The 16,990-nt window shown below is 53.2% G+C and overlaps 1 protein-coding gene across 1 annotated transcript; it reads right to left on the bottom strand.

Annotated features, from left to right (window-relative positions):
• Nucleotides 1-1,526: 1,526 nt before the first annotated feature.
• On the bottom strand, nt 1,527-16,906 carry GID4 (GID complex subunit 4 homolog). The gene is made up of 6 exons (XM_020914003.2): nt 16,489-16,906; nt 11,932-11,991; nt 8,129-8,236; nt 7,952-8,053; nt 6,156-6,286; nt 1,527-4,232 (listed from the first exon to the last, which is right to left on the bottom strand). Exons 1-6 carry the CDS (start codon nt 16,675-16,677, stop codon nt 4,169-4,171), a joined length of 654 nt encoding a protein of 217 aa, XP_020769662.1. The 5' UTR covers nt 16,678-16,906; the 3' UTR covers nt 1,527-4,168.
• Between the last annotated feature and the right edge of the window lie 84 nt (nt 16,907-16,990).

Genomic DNA, 16,990 nt, shown 5'->3' on the forward strand with positions numbered 1-16,990 from the left:
TTCTAGAGAGGCTGCTGCTGGATCTCTGAGAATATTCAACTTGTGCATCAAAGGATACCGTATCAACAGAGTGAAAAGTAAACCCAAGAAGTGGGGGAAAATATCTGCCAGCCAGGTACCTGATAAGGGGTTAATATCCAGAATATATAAAGAAGTCACTGACCAACAGCAACACAACCACCTGATTTTTAAAACGTAGAAAACACTTGAGTAGACATTTCTCCAAAGAAGATTTATTAATATGGCCAACATGTTAAAAGGTGCTCCACACCACTGTGAAAGTGAAAGTGAAGTCTCTCGGTCATGTCTGACTCTTTGCGAACCCATGGACTGTAACCTATGAGGTTCCTCCATCCATGGAATTTTCCAGGCAAGAGTACTGGAGTGGGTTGCCATTTCCTTCTCCAGGGGATCTTTCCAACCCATGGACCAAACCTGGGTCTCCTGCATTGCAAACAGGGGCTTTTACCGTTTGAGCCACCAGGGAAGCCTACACCACTAGCCATTAGAGAAATGCAAGTCAAAACCAGTGAGATAACACCACACATCCATTAGGATGTGTGTAATGTATGTACATGTAACAAGTGCTGATGAGAACGTGGAGAAATTGGAACTCTCGTACACTGCGTGTGTTAGTCGCTCAGTCATGTCTGACTCTTTGCAACCCCACGGATTGTAGCCTACCAGGCTCTTCTGTGCATAGGATTCTCCAGGCAGGAATACCAGAGCGGGTTGCCATTTCCTTCTCCAGCACAGTTGGTAGGAATGTAAAATGGTGCAGCCAACTGTGGAAAACAGTATGGAGGTTCCTCAAAAATTAAAAATAGACCTACCATCTGATCTAGCAATTCCATTTCTGAGTATATATCCAAAAGTGAAAGCAGAGACTTGAAGAGGAATTTGTATACCCATGTTCATTATTTGCAATGCCCCCGAAGTGGGAGTAACTCAAGTGTTCGTTCACAGATGAATAGATAAACGAAAGTGGTCTTGCAGTGGTCTGTTTTTCAGCTTTAAAAAGGAAGTTCTCAGACACGTTAAGTGAAACAGGCCAGTCACAAAAGGGAAGATACTGGTGATTCCACTTACATAAAGTCCCTGGAGTGGTCAGATCCATACAGACAGAAAGTAGAGTGGTGGGTGTCAATGGCTGGGGGTGAGGAGCTGGTGTTTAAAGGGGACTGAGCTCTACTCTGGGAAGCAGGGAAGGTTCTGGAGATGACGATGGTGAAGCTTGTACACTATGAATGTGCTTAACATCACTGAATTGTACACTTCAAATTGGCTAAAATGGTAAATTTTTAAAATGGTAAAATTTTATTTTTAAAATTTTATTTTTGGCTGTGTTGAGTCTTAGTTTCAGTGCCCAGGCTCCTTGTTGTGGCTCAGCAGTTGTGGCACCCAGGCTTAGCTGCCCTGAGGCATGTGGGATCTTGGTTCCTGACCAGAGATGGAACCTGCACTTTCCTGAACTGGAAGGTGGAAAATCCACCAGAATTGTCTTGATTTAGAAATAGGGCAGACTCGAAGCTTAAATACCTTTATTACTTTTTAAAAATTATTTGGACATTGATAGCTCTGCAAAATACTTCTCCCATCCCAAACCCTCACACCCTTTTCACATATCCTCCCCAAAGAAACAAAATACTCATCCTTTTGCCCATTCAAATCTAATTTTTAAAAACATGTAAGATTCAAAATCAAATATTACTTTTCTTTCCCAGAACTCGTTAGTAATTTTAAACCACAATGCACATACTCAATGGCATTTCTTTTTTAAAAATTAGCTTATCTGACTATTTTATGAGGAAAAACAAAATCATTTCAAGGCCTTAGAATATAACTCCCTGTTTCTGAAAGCAAAAGACATTGAAAAGCCCCTCTGCCCCCTGGAGTCTGCTGTGCACATCACCCACGGAACCAGCACTGCACGGGAGGGAGGCGCCACTCAGTCCGGCCGTCCACAGGTGAAGACACGTGGGGCTGGAGAGGGCGATGGGTGGGACGGGTGGCTCCGGGCAGAGGCGGGCTGGGCGTGCGGAGCAGAGCAGGGGAGCAGGAGCTGGGTCCTGAGTGGGGAGGGGAGGTGGCGGGGAGCCTGCACCCGCACTGGTTTCTCTGTGATGAACAAAAGTGTCCACCAGAAGCATTGCACGTAAAACCAGAGGTGCGTGGATTACTGAGGCAGCTCGGGAAAGAGTGACCGCAGCTGGGGGTGACGGTCCAAGCTCCCCGGGAACTAAGGGTGGAGGGTCTGGGGCTTCCTCGGGGGATATGGAAACCCCTGCTTCTGCACCCCTGACAGTCGGGATTTTACGAGAACCAACCTTCATCACAGGTGTGTCCCAAAGAGCTGGCAAACGTACCACATCTTCATCCCCAAAACCACTGCATTTGACCCCTGGCTCAGCAAGGAAGTCAGCCCACAGCAGAGCCCGGCCCACTCAGGCCGCCGAGCAGCAGCAGCATGCCGACACCCTGTCTAGCCCACCGGCTGCCCACTCACGGCCACACACATGGGCCCCAACCAGTTCCGGGAGGCGGGGAGGGGCCGCCTCCCCCTCAGGGATACCTGAGCCCTCCAAGGAGCTGGCAAAATGCAGGCGCTGGTTACTCGCTGAGAACTTGGGGGCAGGGAAAGGGAGCCTGCGCTACCCGGCCCCCGAGCTGCCAGCCGGCTCTAAAATTAAGAGGATGTTTCTGACTCATCTCTTGAGACGGACATGAGCCATCCTTCTGCTGCAGCCACCTTCCCAACACTTCTTAAGGCTTCTGACATGCAATCTCAGCAACATACAGCACATACTTCGATAAAGGTTTCTGAGACTAAGAGACCCGCCCCCCGCTCACCTAGACCGGAGGGCTTGGTGCCTTCTCCCTCCGCCCTGGACCTGTCCCTCGCACCACTTCCGCTCCTGTGGGTTATGACAACACTACCTCTCAGTTAAAGCTTTCCCTCCCGGGGTTTCGAGTGAGTCTATAGATCACCAGAAGTCACCAACCCCGCCCCCAGGCCTTGCCACATATGGGGGCTGTAGCAGATGCCACATGAAGCTCTCTAAACGTTTAAACAAAACAAAACAGTCGCGCACGCCTGTGCACGCACACACACATACTTTGGCACGTGAGCCTCGGGTTACTTGAGTGTGTTCAAGCTGAGCCTCTCCTGTGCCCCGACACCGCTGAGCTGCGGGTCTAGGGCTGCAGCGGCCCCTTCTGCCTGATGGGAGAGGTTGCCGGGAAGCGCTGCTGTTCTGAGTAGAGAAAGGAGGAGGAACAAGTGCTAAACTGGCCCCCAGAATGGTCCTCATGTTTAGCACTAGAATGGATGCAATGCTGCAGAACGTCTCACCAGGTGACCAGTTTCAAACTGCTGGCTAATTAAATATACATTTACATATAGATATAAAAATTACTAAGTCAACATTTGCTGTTTTCAATGTGAAAACGATAAAATGTAATTCTGAATAATTGTGCATTTGCCATAGGGTCCTTGCTAAAGGAACCATAAAAATAATTTTGTAATAAAAAAACTTTTCTTTTTTTTAAAGTTTAGTATTGCCCTCAAGTTCAAAAGTTTGGAGCAAACATGCTGAGTGAGCAGGACTGAAGTCTGTTCCTGCCAGGGACCCGGAAGCCTCAAACCCTGTGGTCCCAACGGCAGGCCCAGGGGACCCACTGGCCACAGGCTAGCTTGGCTCGATCGCCCTCGCTGACCACTTGGCCTGCGCCCCGCACAGAGCTCCAGAGGCACGTGGGAGCTGGGCTCTGCCTTCTCTTGACTTACCAGACTAAGCAGCCGGGGGTGGGGGGCCTGGGTGGGGACCACTGAGCACCGAGGCCCAGGGGGGCTGGGGTGGAGCAAGGGCTGTGCATCTCAGGGATACAGAAGTTAGCTGTGCAGGAAGGAAAAGTGCATTGACGGCAGCCTAGAAACAGCTCACGACCAAACCTCACAAGGAGGGAGGAGGAGCCGAGGTCGCCCTCCACCTGCCCTGCGGGCTGGCTGCTCCACGGATGCTGCGGGCTGACATTCATGCTTTCGATGCGAATCTGCTCGTGAAGAAACAGGAACACACGTTCTCCCGATTCTGGCAGGTACACGGTTTTCCTGGCAAAGTTCTTTTTTGCCAAGTTCAGTTTGTTTGGTTACTGTTCCGAGCCGCTGTCACCGGAACTCGTAGATGGGGGCGCTGTGTTCTGGAACGTGAGTGAGATTTAGCGACTGATACCTGTGGGAGGAGAGGTGGAGGCGTTAGAGCATCCTAAAAATCACACAGAGTGGGGAACCCACCCCGCAGGTGCCAGCAGACCTCATGCCCAGATGAAATGCAAGCTCATCTCTGCTTCCTCAGGGGAACTGAACCAGTGATAGCCTATCTCAGGTAAGGAGAGGCTGGTCCTCTGGGGGAGGATGCAGACCAGGCTCTCTGCCTGCTCCACCACCCTGCTTCCCTCTGAAGTCGTGTGACCCTCAGAGCTCCCAGGGGACCCAGGCACGTCCTGATCTACCCGGAATCTGGAGGGCTTGGAATGATGACATCACAGCCACACCCCCAACCTCAGCAACTCCATCTTCCTCCTCCCCGGACATGGCTGTGAGACTCCAGAGCATCAGGGGCTCTGCGGTGAGTACAACCCCGTAATGGGTGCTCTCAGGAGCCAAACAGGGGAAAGAGAAACAGGCAGGGACAGCCCCCATTTGGGGACACCCAGCATGAGTGGTGTGGTTGTCAGCTCCCTCACTTGTCCACAGAGGAGTGAGGTGCAGCACAGGAAAAGTGGCTCATCTCTCCCCCAAACACCTCAAGGAAGGACGTCGTGTTAGCCGTCAGAGCAGAGCCCTCCTCTCCTGGCGGGCCAGCCAGCATCACAAAGACATCTGAGTGCTCAGGCATGTGGGGACACAGGAGAAGCAGAACCGTGTGTATCCCTGGCAGGAGCAGGAAGCTGCAAATGCCGTGGGATCCGGTTCCCTAAGAAGTGACCGCAGACTCACCCATGACCCAGCAACCTGCCCCAGCCGCACGCCCCGAGGAACTGAAAGCAGGACCCAGACAGGCTTGGGCACACCCACGTCCACAGCAGCCAGAAGGTGCGGTTAAGCCACAGGTCCATCCACTGATGAACAGATGAAGATAACGTGGCTTATCCACGTGACAGGAAATCACTCAGCAATAAAGACGAAGGATGACATGTACTCAACACGCAATACAGGGTCTTCAAAACACAATGACTAGACCCAGAAGGCAAACAGTGCATGAGCCCACATTCGTAAAGCGCTCAGAACAGGCAAACCTATACTCAGAGCAGATTAGTGGTGCCTGCAGCTGGTGGGGGCGGGGAGCTGGGTGACGGCTCCTAGGGCTCCTAGGCTTCCTCTCTGCTAATGGAAACATTCTGAAATCGAGTGACAAAACCGTGCTGACATGAAGGCCCCCTGGACTGTACACTTTTAATGAGGGGATTAGATGGCACATGAGCTGCTTCTCAATAAAGCTGGTGATTTTAAAAGAAGACGAAAAGTTTTAAAAACTCATTTGAAAACTGAACAGGTATTGAAATCCCAACAATGTCTGTTCTCAGAGAAGCCAGGGTAGCACGGAGCCCCTGGGCCCTTGGCCACTCCTGGTCAGCCCTGGGCAGCATCCTTCATGAACCTTCAAAGTATACAAGAGTTGACAGGAAATAAAGAGCTTCAACATGCAGAGAAATCAGGTATTTGAGGACACAGCCACCCTTCAGGTGGACAGGGCACCTACAGAAGCTCAAAAAGCCATGAGAGGCCCCACAACAGCAGCAAAGGCCACACCTGGGAGCACGTGGCCACCACCTTGGCAGAAGGCAGACCCATAAGGCCCATGGGCCCTGGTTACCAACTGACTTCGAGCAGGAAGGTGAGCACAAAATCAGAAAGGCCGCTGACAGCAGAATTCACATGGGATCTCACTCTTAACCACTGAGTCTGGGAGGAATGAAGACAGGACCCCTAAGACTTAGATAAACGTAGCTGAAAATAGGGCTGCTTGAAAGCATTCAACAGTGAACCCCTGTACCCAGAACTTCACCTTTGCACCCATTTACGCCGCTCTGGGGAGGCAAAGGAGCCCCGGTGTGAGCACTTCGGGAAGTGTGGCCAAGCTCTCAGTCCTTACCACTCTGAGCTCCTGTGGTAGTAGTAGCCCTCTATGGAGGCTGCTGACTTCTGGAAGCAGATGTAGTAGAAGCCGGCAAAGGAAGCACCACTGATGTCCTTGATCGTGTGGTCTGGGACTAGGAACTGCTCCTGCATGCGCACAGAGGGTCAGTGTCACGGCTCCGGCCCCCAGGCCTGCCTGCCCCTTGCAGCTGGCTCTCAGGCTCACTAGGCGACCGTGAACTGCGTGCCACCTATGTGTTCTAGACCAAGCACGGCCCCCACATCTCAAGGTTGCTAGGGTCAGAGCCGGGAGCAGGCTCCGGGGTGGTACTCAGGTCTGGGCCGAACCCCGGCCCTGGCTCTCAGCACAGAGCCTGAGAAAGAGGATGCTACAGGCTTTGTCAGTAGAAACACTGGCGAGATTTCACAATAAACAGCTTTTTCCCACAGGCTGCAGGCCTGGGGTTGGAGGTAGGTGGAGGCTCACAAACTCACCTCCTGAGCTTGGTACCTGCAGCTCTAGATCAGGAAGAACCAGAGGGAGCCCACCCAACAGACTCCTCGGGGCAGAAGGGAAACCCACCCCCATCCCAAGCTGGAGGGACCAGGGGCACTGTGATGGCCTGCAGCCCAGGCAAGAGGGTGGCCAGGCAGGCCACTTCACTTAGGGGCTGAGAAGAGGGGTCTCCCAAGTCCATGGGACCCTCAGGATGACCCAGCCTGCAGGGTGGAAGATGAAGCCAGAGGGTGGGGGTCAAAGAGCAGGGGGAGGGGTCACAGAGACATGGGGAGGGGTCACAGAACAGGGAAGGATCATTGGTGGGGGGGGAAACACAGAGCAGGGGAGGAATCACAGAGCGGGGTGAGGGGTCATAGAGCAGGGAGGATCACAGAACAGGGAGAGGGGATCACAGAGAGCAGGGGAGTGCGATCATGGTGGGAGGGGCGAACACAGAGCTGGGGGAGGGGAGTTACAGGGGGTAGGGGGTCAATGGGGTGTGATCACAGAGCAGGGGGAGGGGGTCAATTGAGCAGGGGGAGGATCGACGGGAGGGGGATCACAAGAGGATGGGGTGGTCACGAGAACAGGAGAAGGATCATGGTAGGGGGGGGGGGGAATCACGAGCGGGGGAGGGGTCATGGGGGGATCACAGAGCAGGGAGGGATCAGGGTGGTGTGGAACACAAAGCAGGGGGAGGGGGTCATGGGGGGATCACAGAGCAGGGGAGGGATTCATAGAGCAGGGGGGAGGGATCCACGGGGGGGGGGGGGGGGAATCAACGGGTGGGGGGGTGGTCAACAGCAGGGGGAGGTGGTCACAGAAACAGGAGAGGGGATCACTGAGACAGTGAGGGGATCACAGACACAGGGGTAGTGTCACAGATACAGGGAGGTGGATCAGGTGGGGGGGAATCACATGAGCAGGGGGGAGTGATCACTAGCAGAGGAGGATTCTTGGTGGGGGGGAACACAGAGCAGGGGGAGGGGATCACAGAGCGGGGGGAGGGGTCATAGAGCAGGGGGAGGGATCATGGGGGGGGAATCACAGCAGGGGGAGGGGTCACAGAACAGGGAGAGGGATCACAGAGAGGGGTCACAGAACAGGGGGAGGGATCATGGGGGGGAATCACAGAGCAGGGGGAGGGATCATGGGGGGGGAAATCAGAGCTGGGGGGGTCACAGCAGGGGGAGGGGTCACAGAACAGGGGTAGGGATCACAGAGCTGGGGGAGGGGGTCACAGAGCAGGGGGAGGGATCACGGGGAGGGGGGAGAGGTCACAGACCAGACAGGGTGAGGCCGGGCCCCCTTACCTTCCACCTCATGAAGACATAGTCCCCACTCTTCAGCTCTTCATAATCAAAGTCGTCTGAGTTAAACGATTTTGCATACTGATAAAAAGCCAGAAACTTGCCCTGAAAGCCAAAAGCAGAGCAAAGGATGAGGGCTGGGCAGGGCTGCGGGCCCGGGGGCGGGGCCAAGGCACTCACCCAGTGCTTCCGGTCCACGTCCTCGTCAGCGTCCCACTTTCGGGTTAAGAAAGGGTGCTTCCTGCTGATTATCTCTCCTTCGAAGAAGGTCGTGAGGGTTGGGTACTCCTGTGGCAAAAACGCAAATATCAGACAAGATGTCCAACAGGCGTTCTAACTTTTCACAAAGAAACGAACCAACTTCGTTTTAATTTCTCCCCAGAACTTTGAAAAGAGGACCACACTGAAGGGCGACCACCCAGACCAGAACCAGGTGCGGCAGCACCCACGGCCGAGGAGGGGGCCTGACTTAAGGGGCCTGGGGTGGAGGTGGGGTGTCTCCTGGATTCTGGGGACTTTGCCAGAAGCAGAGAACCCTTCTTTGGCACGCTTGTGATGTGTTGATGCTTCAGGAAAGAACTTGGACAAGTTACTTCTGAATATTCTAGCATACAGAGCAGATGGTAACTTGGTAGGTTTTACTTTCCAAGTAAAACACCCAGAGAGACTATGAAATCACAGCCCCGTCTTCATGCCCCAGCCTGGTCATCGCTTCTCAGACTGTCTCAGTCTGTCCCGGGGATGCCAGCTCTTCAGTTTCGAGGGGCAGGGAAGGGGCTGGAGAATACCCTGATGTGTGAGGCACTTGTGTAGTTCTATCACATGAGCTAAGACAACTTAATGATGGGAAACACTGATGACCATGTCTGCCCTGGGAAACCAGAACCACCAGAAAAGCAACTGAGTGGTCACCCTGACCGGGCGCCTGAAACGTTAACACTCTCAGTAACCCTGCTGTTTGTCCCTCTGCTCATACAAAGGCACAGAAGACTCAGAAAAAGTTAATGGAAGAACAAGTAACCACTGTAAAAAGTTTACCATCTCTCCCGCCCACCCACCAGGCAACCCCTCAATGGCACCAGGCAGCCCCTCAGCGCTGCCCACCAGCCTGGGTCATTCCCGGGGGGTGCGGTGACGACCCCCACCTGGCAGAGCACAGGTCACCATCCTGAGGTCCTGGGGCCACGGAAGACCTGCTCTCTTCCTCACACCCATCGGCCCGTCTCGCTCAGCATTAAACATCTACCTGTTTAAATCCATTCCCAAGGCTTTGCCACTTCTCCCGGCCTACCTACCAGGTGGCTGGGCACCCCCACCAGGTACCGCAGCCTCACTGGCCTGAGGCTTCCAGGAAGGCCACGACCACTTTACTGCACACACCGAGGTAGCCTGCCCTCATAGTAGTGAACTTGAAATACTACAGATCTGCCATCCCCCTAAAACTGAAACCTTCACCCCAATGCTGGTGCTGCGTTCCTCAAACACATACTGACACAGACAGAGCAGAAAAATTAAAGAGGACAAAACTGCCTAAGTGGAAACCTGATTTTTAAAGGTATAAACCAAATTACAGCAATCCATTTGAGAAAGGCCTGCTAAGGGAAAAAATGCTTTGTAAGCTGGCAGCTGACTTGAGACGTTAAATTAACGGCTATACAGTATACTGACTTCCTGAGTTTTGAATCTTTGTATTTTATCAAGATGTCCACAGAGAGAGAGAAGGATGAATGATCAAGTGGTCCTACTATGTAATAACAAAGAACAAGCTTATGTTCAAGTCACGAGTTTTCCTAAACAAGTGATTCTGCACTGACCTCTCTCTAAAATGTTCCAGGCAGTCTACCAGAGTGACCACTAGGTACGCACAAACTCTGAGAATAAAATAAAATAAATATCTAATGAATGAAGAAAGGAAGGAACAGAAGGAACCCAAAAGATAAAACCCCTCGCAGGGCAAGCAAGGACATTCAAGCTCTGACTACAGCCAGGAGGAAGGGGGTCACAAAGGGAGGGCAGGCATGGCTAGCATCCCCAGGTGTGGGCCCACTGCGCTGGGACCCCCTCCCCTCACTGGCTCCAGGCTCACCTGCCTGGAGGCAAGTCCAGCTTTCCGTGAAGACCCACCTTCTGGAAAATCAACGATTGACTGACCAGTAAGGCAGTCTGTGGGTCTGGTGGCGTGACCACCTGTGTTCCAAGTAAACCCAGCACAGCCTCAGGAGTACCCAGCACTGTCTGGGGAGCATGTGGTGGTCCTGACACCCCCCAGCTGGGCTCCCAGCCACCTACATTGGGCTCCCCAAAGACGTGCCTCTCCCTACGGGTGGCTGACTGGGACTGCAAAGAGAGTATCACTTGACACCCATTCTTCACAATTCTGGGATTCAGTTTCCACAAGGCAAACAAACTTCCCAAACTGTATGTTTGTGACTCAAGGCAGGTAGGAGGCCAGTCATTTCCAATTATAAAGTTAGTTTTCCCTATTTCCGTACACATGAGGAAGACCATGACTGATCAGTCACATTAAAATAAGTCAGATATCTGCTATTTCCACAACTATAAATGGAAAAGCAAACAAAAACAGCTGTTTGCTTTTTTTTGCCACACCACGTGGCACATGGGATCTAAGTTCCCTGATAAAGGTCGGAACCTAAGCCCCAGCAGTGGAAGCGTGATGTCCTAACTACTGGACTGCCAGAGAAGTCTCAGGTTGTACATCTTAAATGGGTGAATTCTGTGCTATGGGAACTATATTTCAGTTAAAAAGAGTTTTAAAAAAGGTGAATTCAAAGACTTGGAAGACTCGGGCAGGATGACAGACCCTCAAGAAGCACAGCCCCTCTGACGAAGGTGGCTCTGGTGGGGAAGAGCTGGCAGCAACCCGCCCCCCCCCGCCTTGGGAACACGGCTGTTGGGTGGCTTGGGGCGCTACCCTGCATTCGGGCCACCTGCCCCCAAGGGGCCATCCATAGCCTTTCCGTCTGTGGGATTTTAGTCCTGCCCACCATCTGTGTGCAGCTCGCTGTGACCATTTGGAATCAGGTCCCCATTCCAAACTACAAACTCTGCTGGTTTCTTTATGAAGTTCAATGTTTTTGTTCTGCACTCAACACACACGTATGGCTGCCTGCGAGTTGAGCATGTTCTGTTGCTGGGTCTTCTACAGCACAGACCCAGGTGAGAGTCCTTCCCTGTGCTGTCCTTTGCTGCCTCGACTTGACGTGACATGTTTCCAGAGGTCTGTCTCAACAACCGAATTCTCAGGAGACTCTCAGACAGCTGACAGGAAAGTGGGAGAACCAGGGGGACAGGGAGACGGAAAGCAGTGCTTCCCGACTGCGGGGGGCCCAGCCTGGGGGTCAGCAGCTCCCAGAGCTTCCCGCTCACTGACACTGCGTTCCCTTGGGACCTGAAGCGGGCACCTGGAGCCCTCACCTCACAGGTAAGCCAGCTGACACAAACAGGTGAAGGTTGTGGGGCAGGAGGAGGCGAGGGTGTCCGCCAGCCCCTCACTGTGAGCAGCGTGGCCAGGCCCTCCTCCTGCTCACCAGTAGGAACACAGAGGGGGCTCTCTCTCGCCTGTAACATTCCTGAGTTCTGAAGGTTGAAAAGCTGGCCTCGAGGGAGGGAGCAACTCCTTCTGCCGGAGGAACCTCCAGGACCACGGTCTCGGAGGGGTGCTGCTCATTCCAGAAACTGAAACTGACCACGATGGCGGCAGCGACGCTCTGATTATATTTTTGTTTCCCTCAAAAAGGATTAAAGTAAAATCAGTAGTGTTGGTCACATGGTGACCTGTTTGTAAACTTTAACGTCTGTGAATGCACACGTCCACACTGCCTGCTCCTGCTCCCTTACAATAACTGCATTCGAGATATGGGGCTCCTGAGTCAGGCCTGCGGAGTTGAGCTCACTGGCCCTTCACACCCAGGGTCCCAGCGTCTTGTCCTCACCAGGCCCCCGCCTGTGGGAAAAGTACTTACCTCAGTAAGGCCTTTGATCTTCAGATACCCGCAAAGGTAAGAGTTCCCTGTGTCCACGTGCTGAAAGGACAGGACACACAGCCTTGTTACAAATGCAGGGTCCACCGGGGACAGTGAAAGCATGTCTGGCACGCAGAGGCCCCTTGGAGGCCGGGGAGTGAGGGAGCCTGGGAGTGGTACAGCTGGGTCTCCCCAGTCCTGCAGCAAGCTGAATGTTTAATGCTGAGTGAGGCCTCATGTTAAGAAACTAGGGGGACTCCCCTGGTGGTCCAGTGACCAAGGCGCCACACTCCCCATTCAGGGGGCCCAGGTTCGATCCCTTGTCGGGGAACTAGATCCCACATGCTGCAACTAAAGATCTGCATGCCAGCAAAGAAGACCAGGTATAGCCACATAAATACATATTAAAAAAAGAAAAAAACTAGGAACGTTTGTTGCATTCCTCAGATCTGAGGACCCGATAACTTCCAATGCACTATGAGTCAGACACCAAAGTAGTGCTTCAAAGCTGCAGTGAGCTTGGCCAGCCCGACAAGGTCAGCAGCAAAGCACTCGGCTTCACAAAGCTGGAGCAGCCCCATCGTCTGGTGCAATGGACAAAGGTCCGCACCTGAAAACCACGGCAGCCCTGCAAACATCCTCACCTGCTGACATGGGCGTCTGACGAAATGGAGCAGCCAACCTGAACTTACAGGGGTCAGCAAGGGAGCTGTGTTCAAGGACTCACAGCTTGACCCCGGAGCTGTTTCAAGCGTGTGATTCTCACCAAATTCAATACAGTTTGGGTTTCACAGCTGCCGGGAAGGGTATCAGGTGGCAAGGATACTTGCTAATAAGATTAAAAACTCAACTAAATTGGCTAACATTTTGCATGGATTATCACATGCTTGAGAATCAGAATTTCAGTTTGGCCTCCATCCAACCATGTGTCTCTTCCTCTCTGCCCAAATTGATCTTTTTGAACCAAGAGAGGGTCGACCTAGCAATCAGCCAGCATCTCAGTGAGAGAGTACAAGGTAAAGGCTCTGCAAGAAGATGCTCTAAGCACAGCTGTGTCCAACAGCTGCTCTTCCTAATATTCCTCCTACAGTGACCCGGCCCTCACTTCACGCTTGGCTTCATGGATGGCAGAGGAGAAAGAGAGTAGTCACAGTAACATTTAAAAAAAAAAACGCCAGGTCAGAACCTTACAAAGATTTGAGGAACCCTTTAAATTGGAATTTTAGGGGAAAAGAAAGCACTCCAGAAGCACATGAAGAGAGGCCCATCGTTAGTCATCAGAGAAGTTCAATCAAAACCACAAGAGATGCCACCTCACCCCCACTGGGATGGCTACAATCAAAAAGAGGGACTGTGACAAGTGTGACAGGGACGTGGAGAAACTGGAGCCTCTAACACTACTGGTTGAGATGGAAAATGGTGCAGCCACTTTGGAAATCAGCCTGGCAGCTCCTTAAATGTTAAACAATCACCATACAACCCAGTATTCCACTGGTAGGGAGACACCCAGGAGAAATGCGGACAATGTCCACATAACAACTTGCACATGAATGCGCACAGTGGCATGTTCATGACAGCCCCAGAGGGTAAACACCCACGAACACCCATCTATGCATCAACAGAGGAACAGAATGCTACAGAGTCACTAGGGGACTATGACACAACAATACAAAGGGAGGGAGCACTGGCACCTGCTGTGATGTGGATGAACCTCAAAATACTGTGCTCAGTGGGACAAGTAGACACAAAAAGTTACTGTATGATTCCCTTTACGTGAAAGGTCCACAATAAGCAAATCTTAGGGGAAGAAAAATTAGGGGCTGCCTAGGGCTGGAGTCCTTGGACTGCATGGAGATCAAATAAGTCACTCCTAAAGGAAATCAACCCTGACTATTCATTGGAAGGACTGATGCTGAAGCTGAAGCTCCAATACTTTGGCCACCTGATGCGAAGAGCCAACTCGTTGGAAAAGACCCTGATGCTGTGAAAGATTGAGAGCAGGAGGAGAAAGGGGCGGCAGAGGATGAGATGGTTAGATAACATCACTGACTCAATGGACATGAGTTTGAGCAACCTCCGAAAGATAGTGAAGGACAGAGGAGCCTGGCGTGCTACAGTCCATGAGGTCACAGAGAGTTGAATATGACTTAGCAACTGAATAACAACAGAAGTGTTGGAGGGGTGTGGCAGTCAAGGATTCTTTCTGGGGATAATGAAGATGTTCTAAAATTAGACTGCAGTGGCAGTCACACAGCTTTGGAACCACACTAAAAACTACTGAATTGTATACCTTACATATGTGACTTGTGTGACAGGTGAATCATATCTCAATAAAGCCCCTATGAAAAATAGAAAGAAAGCAGGAAAGAGATGAAGTTACAAAAGTCAGAAGTTTCTAAGACGACAGAGCCCAAGAACCCAGTTGTGGCTGAAAAACCAGCTGATGGGCCAGCTCACAGGCCAGACTATCTCCAAAACAGTAAGACGCTCACCCATCCAGGTGCAGGGCGGTGTTCCTGGGTGTGACCACCACCCCCGCCAGCAGATGGCTGACTCCAAGTGGCCTCCAGCCACTGGCCAGGTCGCTCTGGCCACCCTGGGACCTGCCAGTTGTGCACCAACTCAATCCCTACTCCCACCGGTTCACAAGGGAATTGGCACCAGCAGGAATTAAGAAACAACACACAGGACAGGGAGGGGAACTGCCGCAGGAACCAAGACTTGTCTGTGACACCAGGCTGCCCAGCCACTAGTTCCCAACCCCATTAGACACCATCAAACTCAACAAGGGGCCCAACTCAAGATCATCCCAAACATGACCCACATCAGGCACCTCATTTCTAGAATTTTATGATAAGCCGCAAAATGTAAGAGAGTCTGTATCTTCCTACTCAAATTCTCACATTTGGAGCAGAAGAGAAGGGAGACTGCCACAGTGGTCGTCTAATGGTGAGAGCTGAAATAACTCAGCTACGACCCTTTTCTCTTCCTGGCCTTGTCTCACAGCTCACAGGATCTCAGTTCCCCGAGTAAGGACTGGACCTGGGCCACAGTAGTGAAAGCGCCAAATCCTAACCATGAGACCACCAGGTAATGCCCATCTTTTCAATTACGATAAATATCATAGCTCGTATTAGAAATTTCAGTTTGTAGACCAGAGACACAATTAACAGAGGTGGAGTTCTCTTGATCTAAAGTAAACGATTTACTCCCACAAAGCAGTAAGATAAAAAAAGGGAGATGAATGATCGGCAGTTGGTGGAGACAAAACATATCCCTGTTGTCTTTAAGGTGGGAGAAAGAAAGGCTGAGAAGAGAGGCTGTTTGAGATTTAAAATCAGTAAAGAGCAAAGGGCAGAAGAAAAATTCTGTCCTCACACAGGACCTACATTTTACATCTACATCCTACATTCTGTCCTCACGCAGAATATCGAAGCTTCTGGAAGACCTTTGAGGGGACAATGTTTGGAGGAGTTTTTGGGCACAGCTTAGGAGGTGAGGTATCAGACTGAAGACAAAGGGGCGAAGGGAGGAGGAAGTGGGTCTTACTGCAGGCCTGGGCAGCTAGACAGGAGGAACAGTTTTCCAGCAAGGCAGAGAAGAAAGAGGATTAACCACTGCCTATCTCCTTGGGCGGGGAGGAAATGTCAAGTGTGCTCCCATCCTCATGACAGGAGTGAAGTGCAGGAAGGGGCCGGGACAGGTAAAGCTAAAGTTCCAAAGCCATTAGGAGCTGGCAGCAGGTTCTCAGAAATCCAGGTCAAATGGGGGGAGGTGGGAGGACACGGGGAGGAAATACCATATGAGAAACAAAAGTGGATGAGTTACATTTCCCAGCAGGAGTATCAGAGACTAAGGAGGAAGTCCTCACATGTGGATCAAAGTTAAAAATACAGTAAGAGGGTCCCCTAGAGCCAGGAAGGAGAACAGGGTGATGGGGAGGTCTGGGCAAACAGATGAGGAGAACAGGAGTGGACTGGAAGTGGCTAGAGGGTGGGGAGTAGGGAGTGTCAGGAGGCTGGGCCAGGAAGAGACTATGGGTTGGGGGGCTAGGACACCAGCTTGTAACAGATTGTGAGGAGCCCACCTAGGATGTGAGAGCCCAGGCTAGGGAGTGGGGCAGGAGTCGGGGTGGGATGGGGGCCCTCAGGTCCCCGGGCTGATGGAGGGAGAGGGCGGATGAAGCTCTGCCGAGGAGGAAACCCCAAGAGGAGGAGGCGGGCCCCAGGGCCTGGGCTTCATGGTACCGAGAAAAACGTGGGAGGCAGCAGGCACGTCTCGGGCCTGGGAGAGTCCAGAGTCAGAGGGAATCCCTGGAGAGTTTCCCGGACGAGGTCCGAGACGGACTGGAAGAAGGACTGTTGCTGGGGCGACAGGCCACGGGGAGGCAGGGCCGGATCAAAGGCGGCCGGTCCCCAGCTCGGGCCCGCAGGGTTGGGGTGCGCCGGAGGGCCCCCGGCAGGCCTGGGCAGCAGGCCCGCCCGTGGCCGCGGGCCCGAGGGGGCGGCGGCGCGGCCCGGTCCGTGGACGTCTAGAGAGGCCGGGCCGCCGGCTCACCTGCAGCACTACCTCCACGTCGTACGAGTTCCCCTTGCTCTTCTGGTGGCCGCGGAACTTGGAGCCGCTGTAGAGCAGGCTGGTGGCCACGCCGGGCTGCTGCGTGTTGATAGGCGGCGGCGGGATGAGCGAGGCGGCGGAGGCGGCCGAGGCACCGGCCGGCGGGGGACACTCGGTGCGGACCGGCATCGCGGGGTCCCCCGGAGCCAGGGCTGGGGGAGGGGGAGGAACCGCCGCCGCCGCGCGGAAGCCGAGGAGGGCAGACGGAGGGGAGGCCGGCGCGCGCGTAGGGCGGTAGGGGTCCACCCGCCGGCCACAAGCGGACCGAGCGCTCCGGCCACCACCGGGACCCCGGGACCTGCGAGCAGGGCCTCCGGGTCCTGAGCGAACCCCCTCCCCGCCTGCGCTCGCACACACGCCCCTTCCGATTGGCTTGGCCGCGCTGGGGGGCGGGAGCAGGCTGGCTCGGCGCTTCCGCCCATTGGCGGGCGGGGACAGCACG

The sequence above is a fragment of the Odocoileus virginianus genome, chromosome 17, assembly GCF_023699985.2.
Source record: "Odocoileus virginianus isolate 20LAN1187 ecotype Illinois chromosome 17, Ovbor_1.2, whole genome shotgun sequence".
Classification (NCBI taxonomy): Eukaryota; Metazoa; Chordata; class Mammalia; order Artiodactyla; family Cervidae; genus Odocoileus; species Odocoileus virginianus.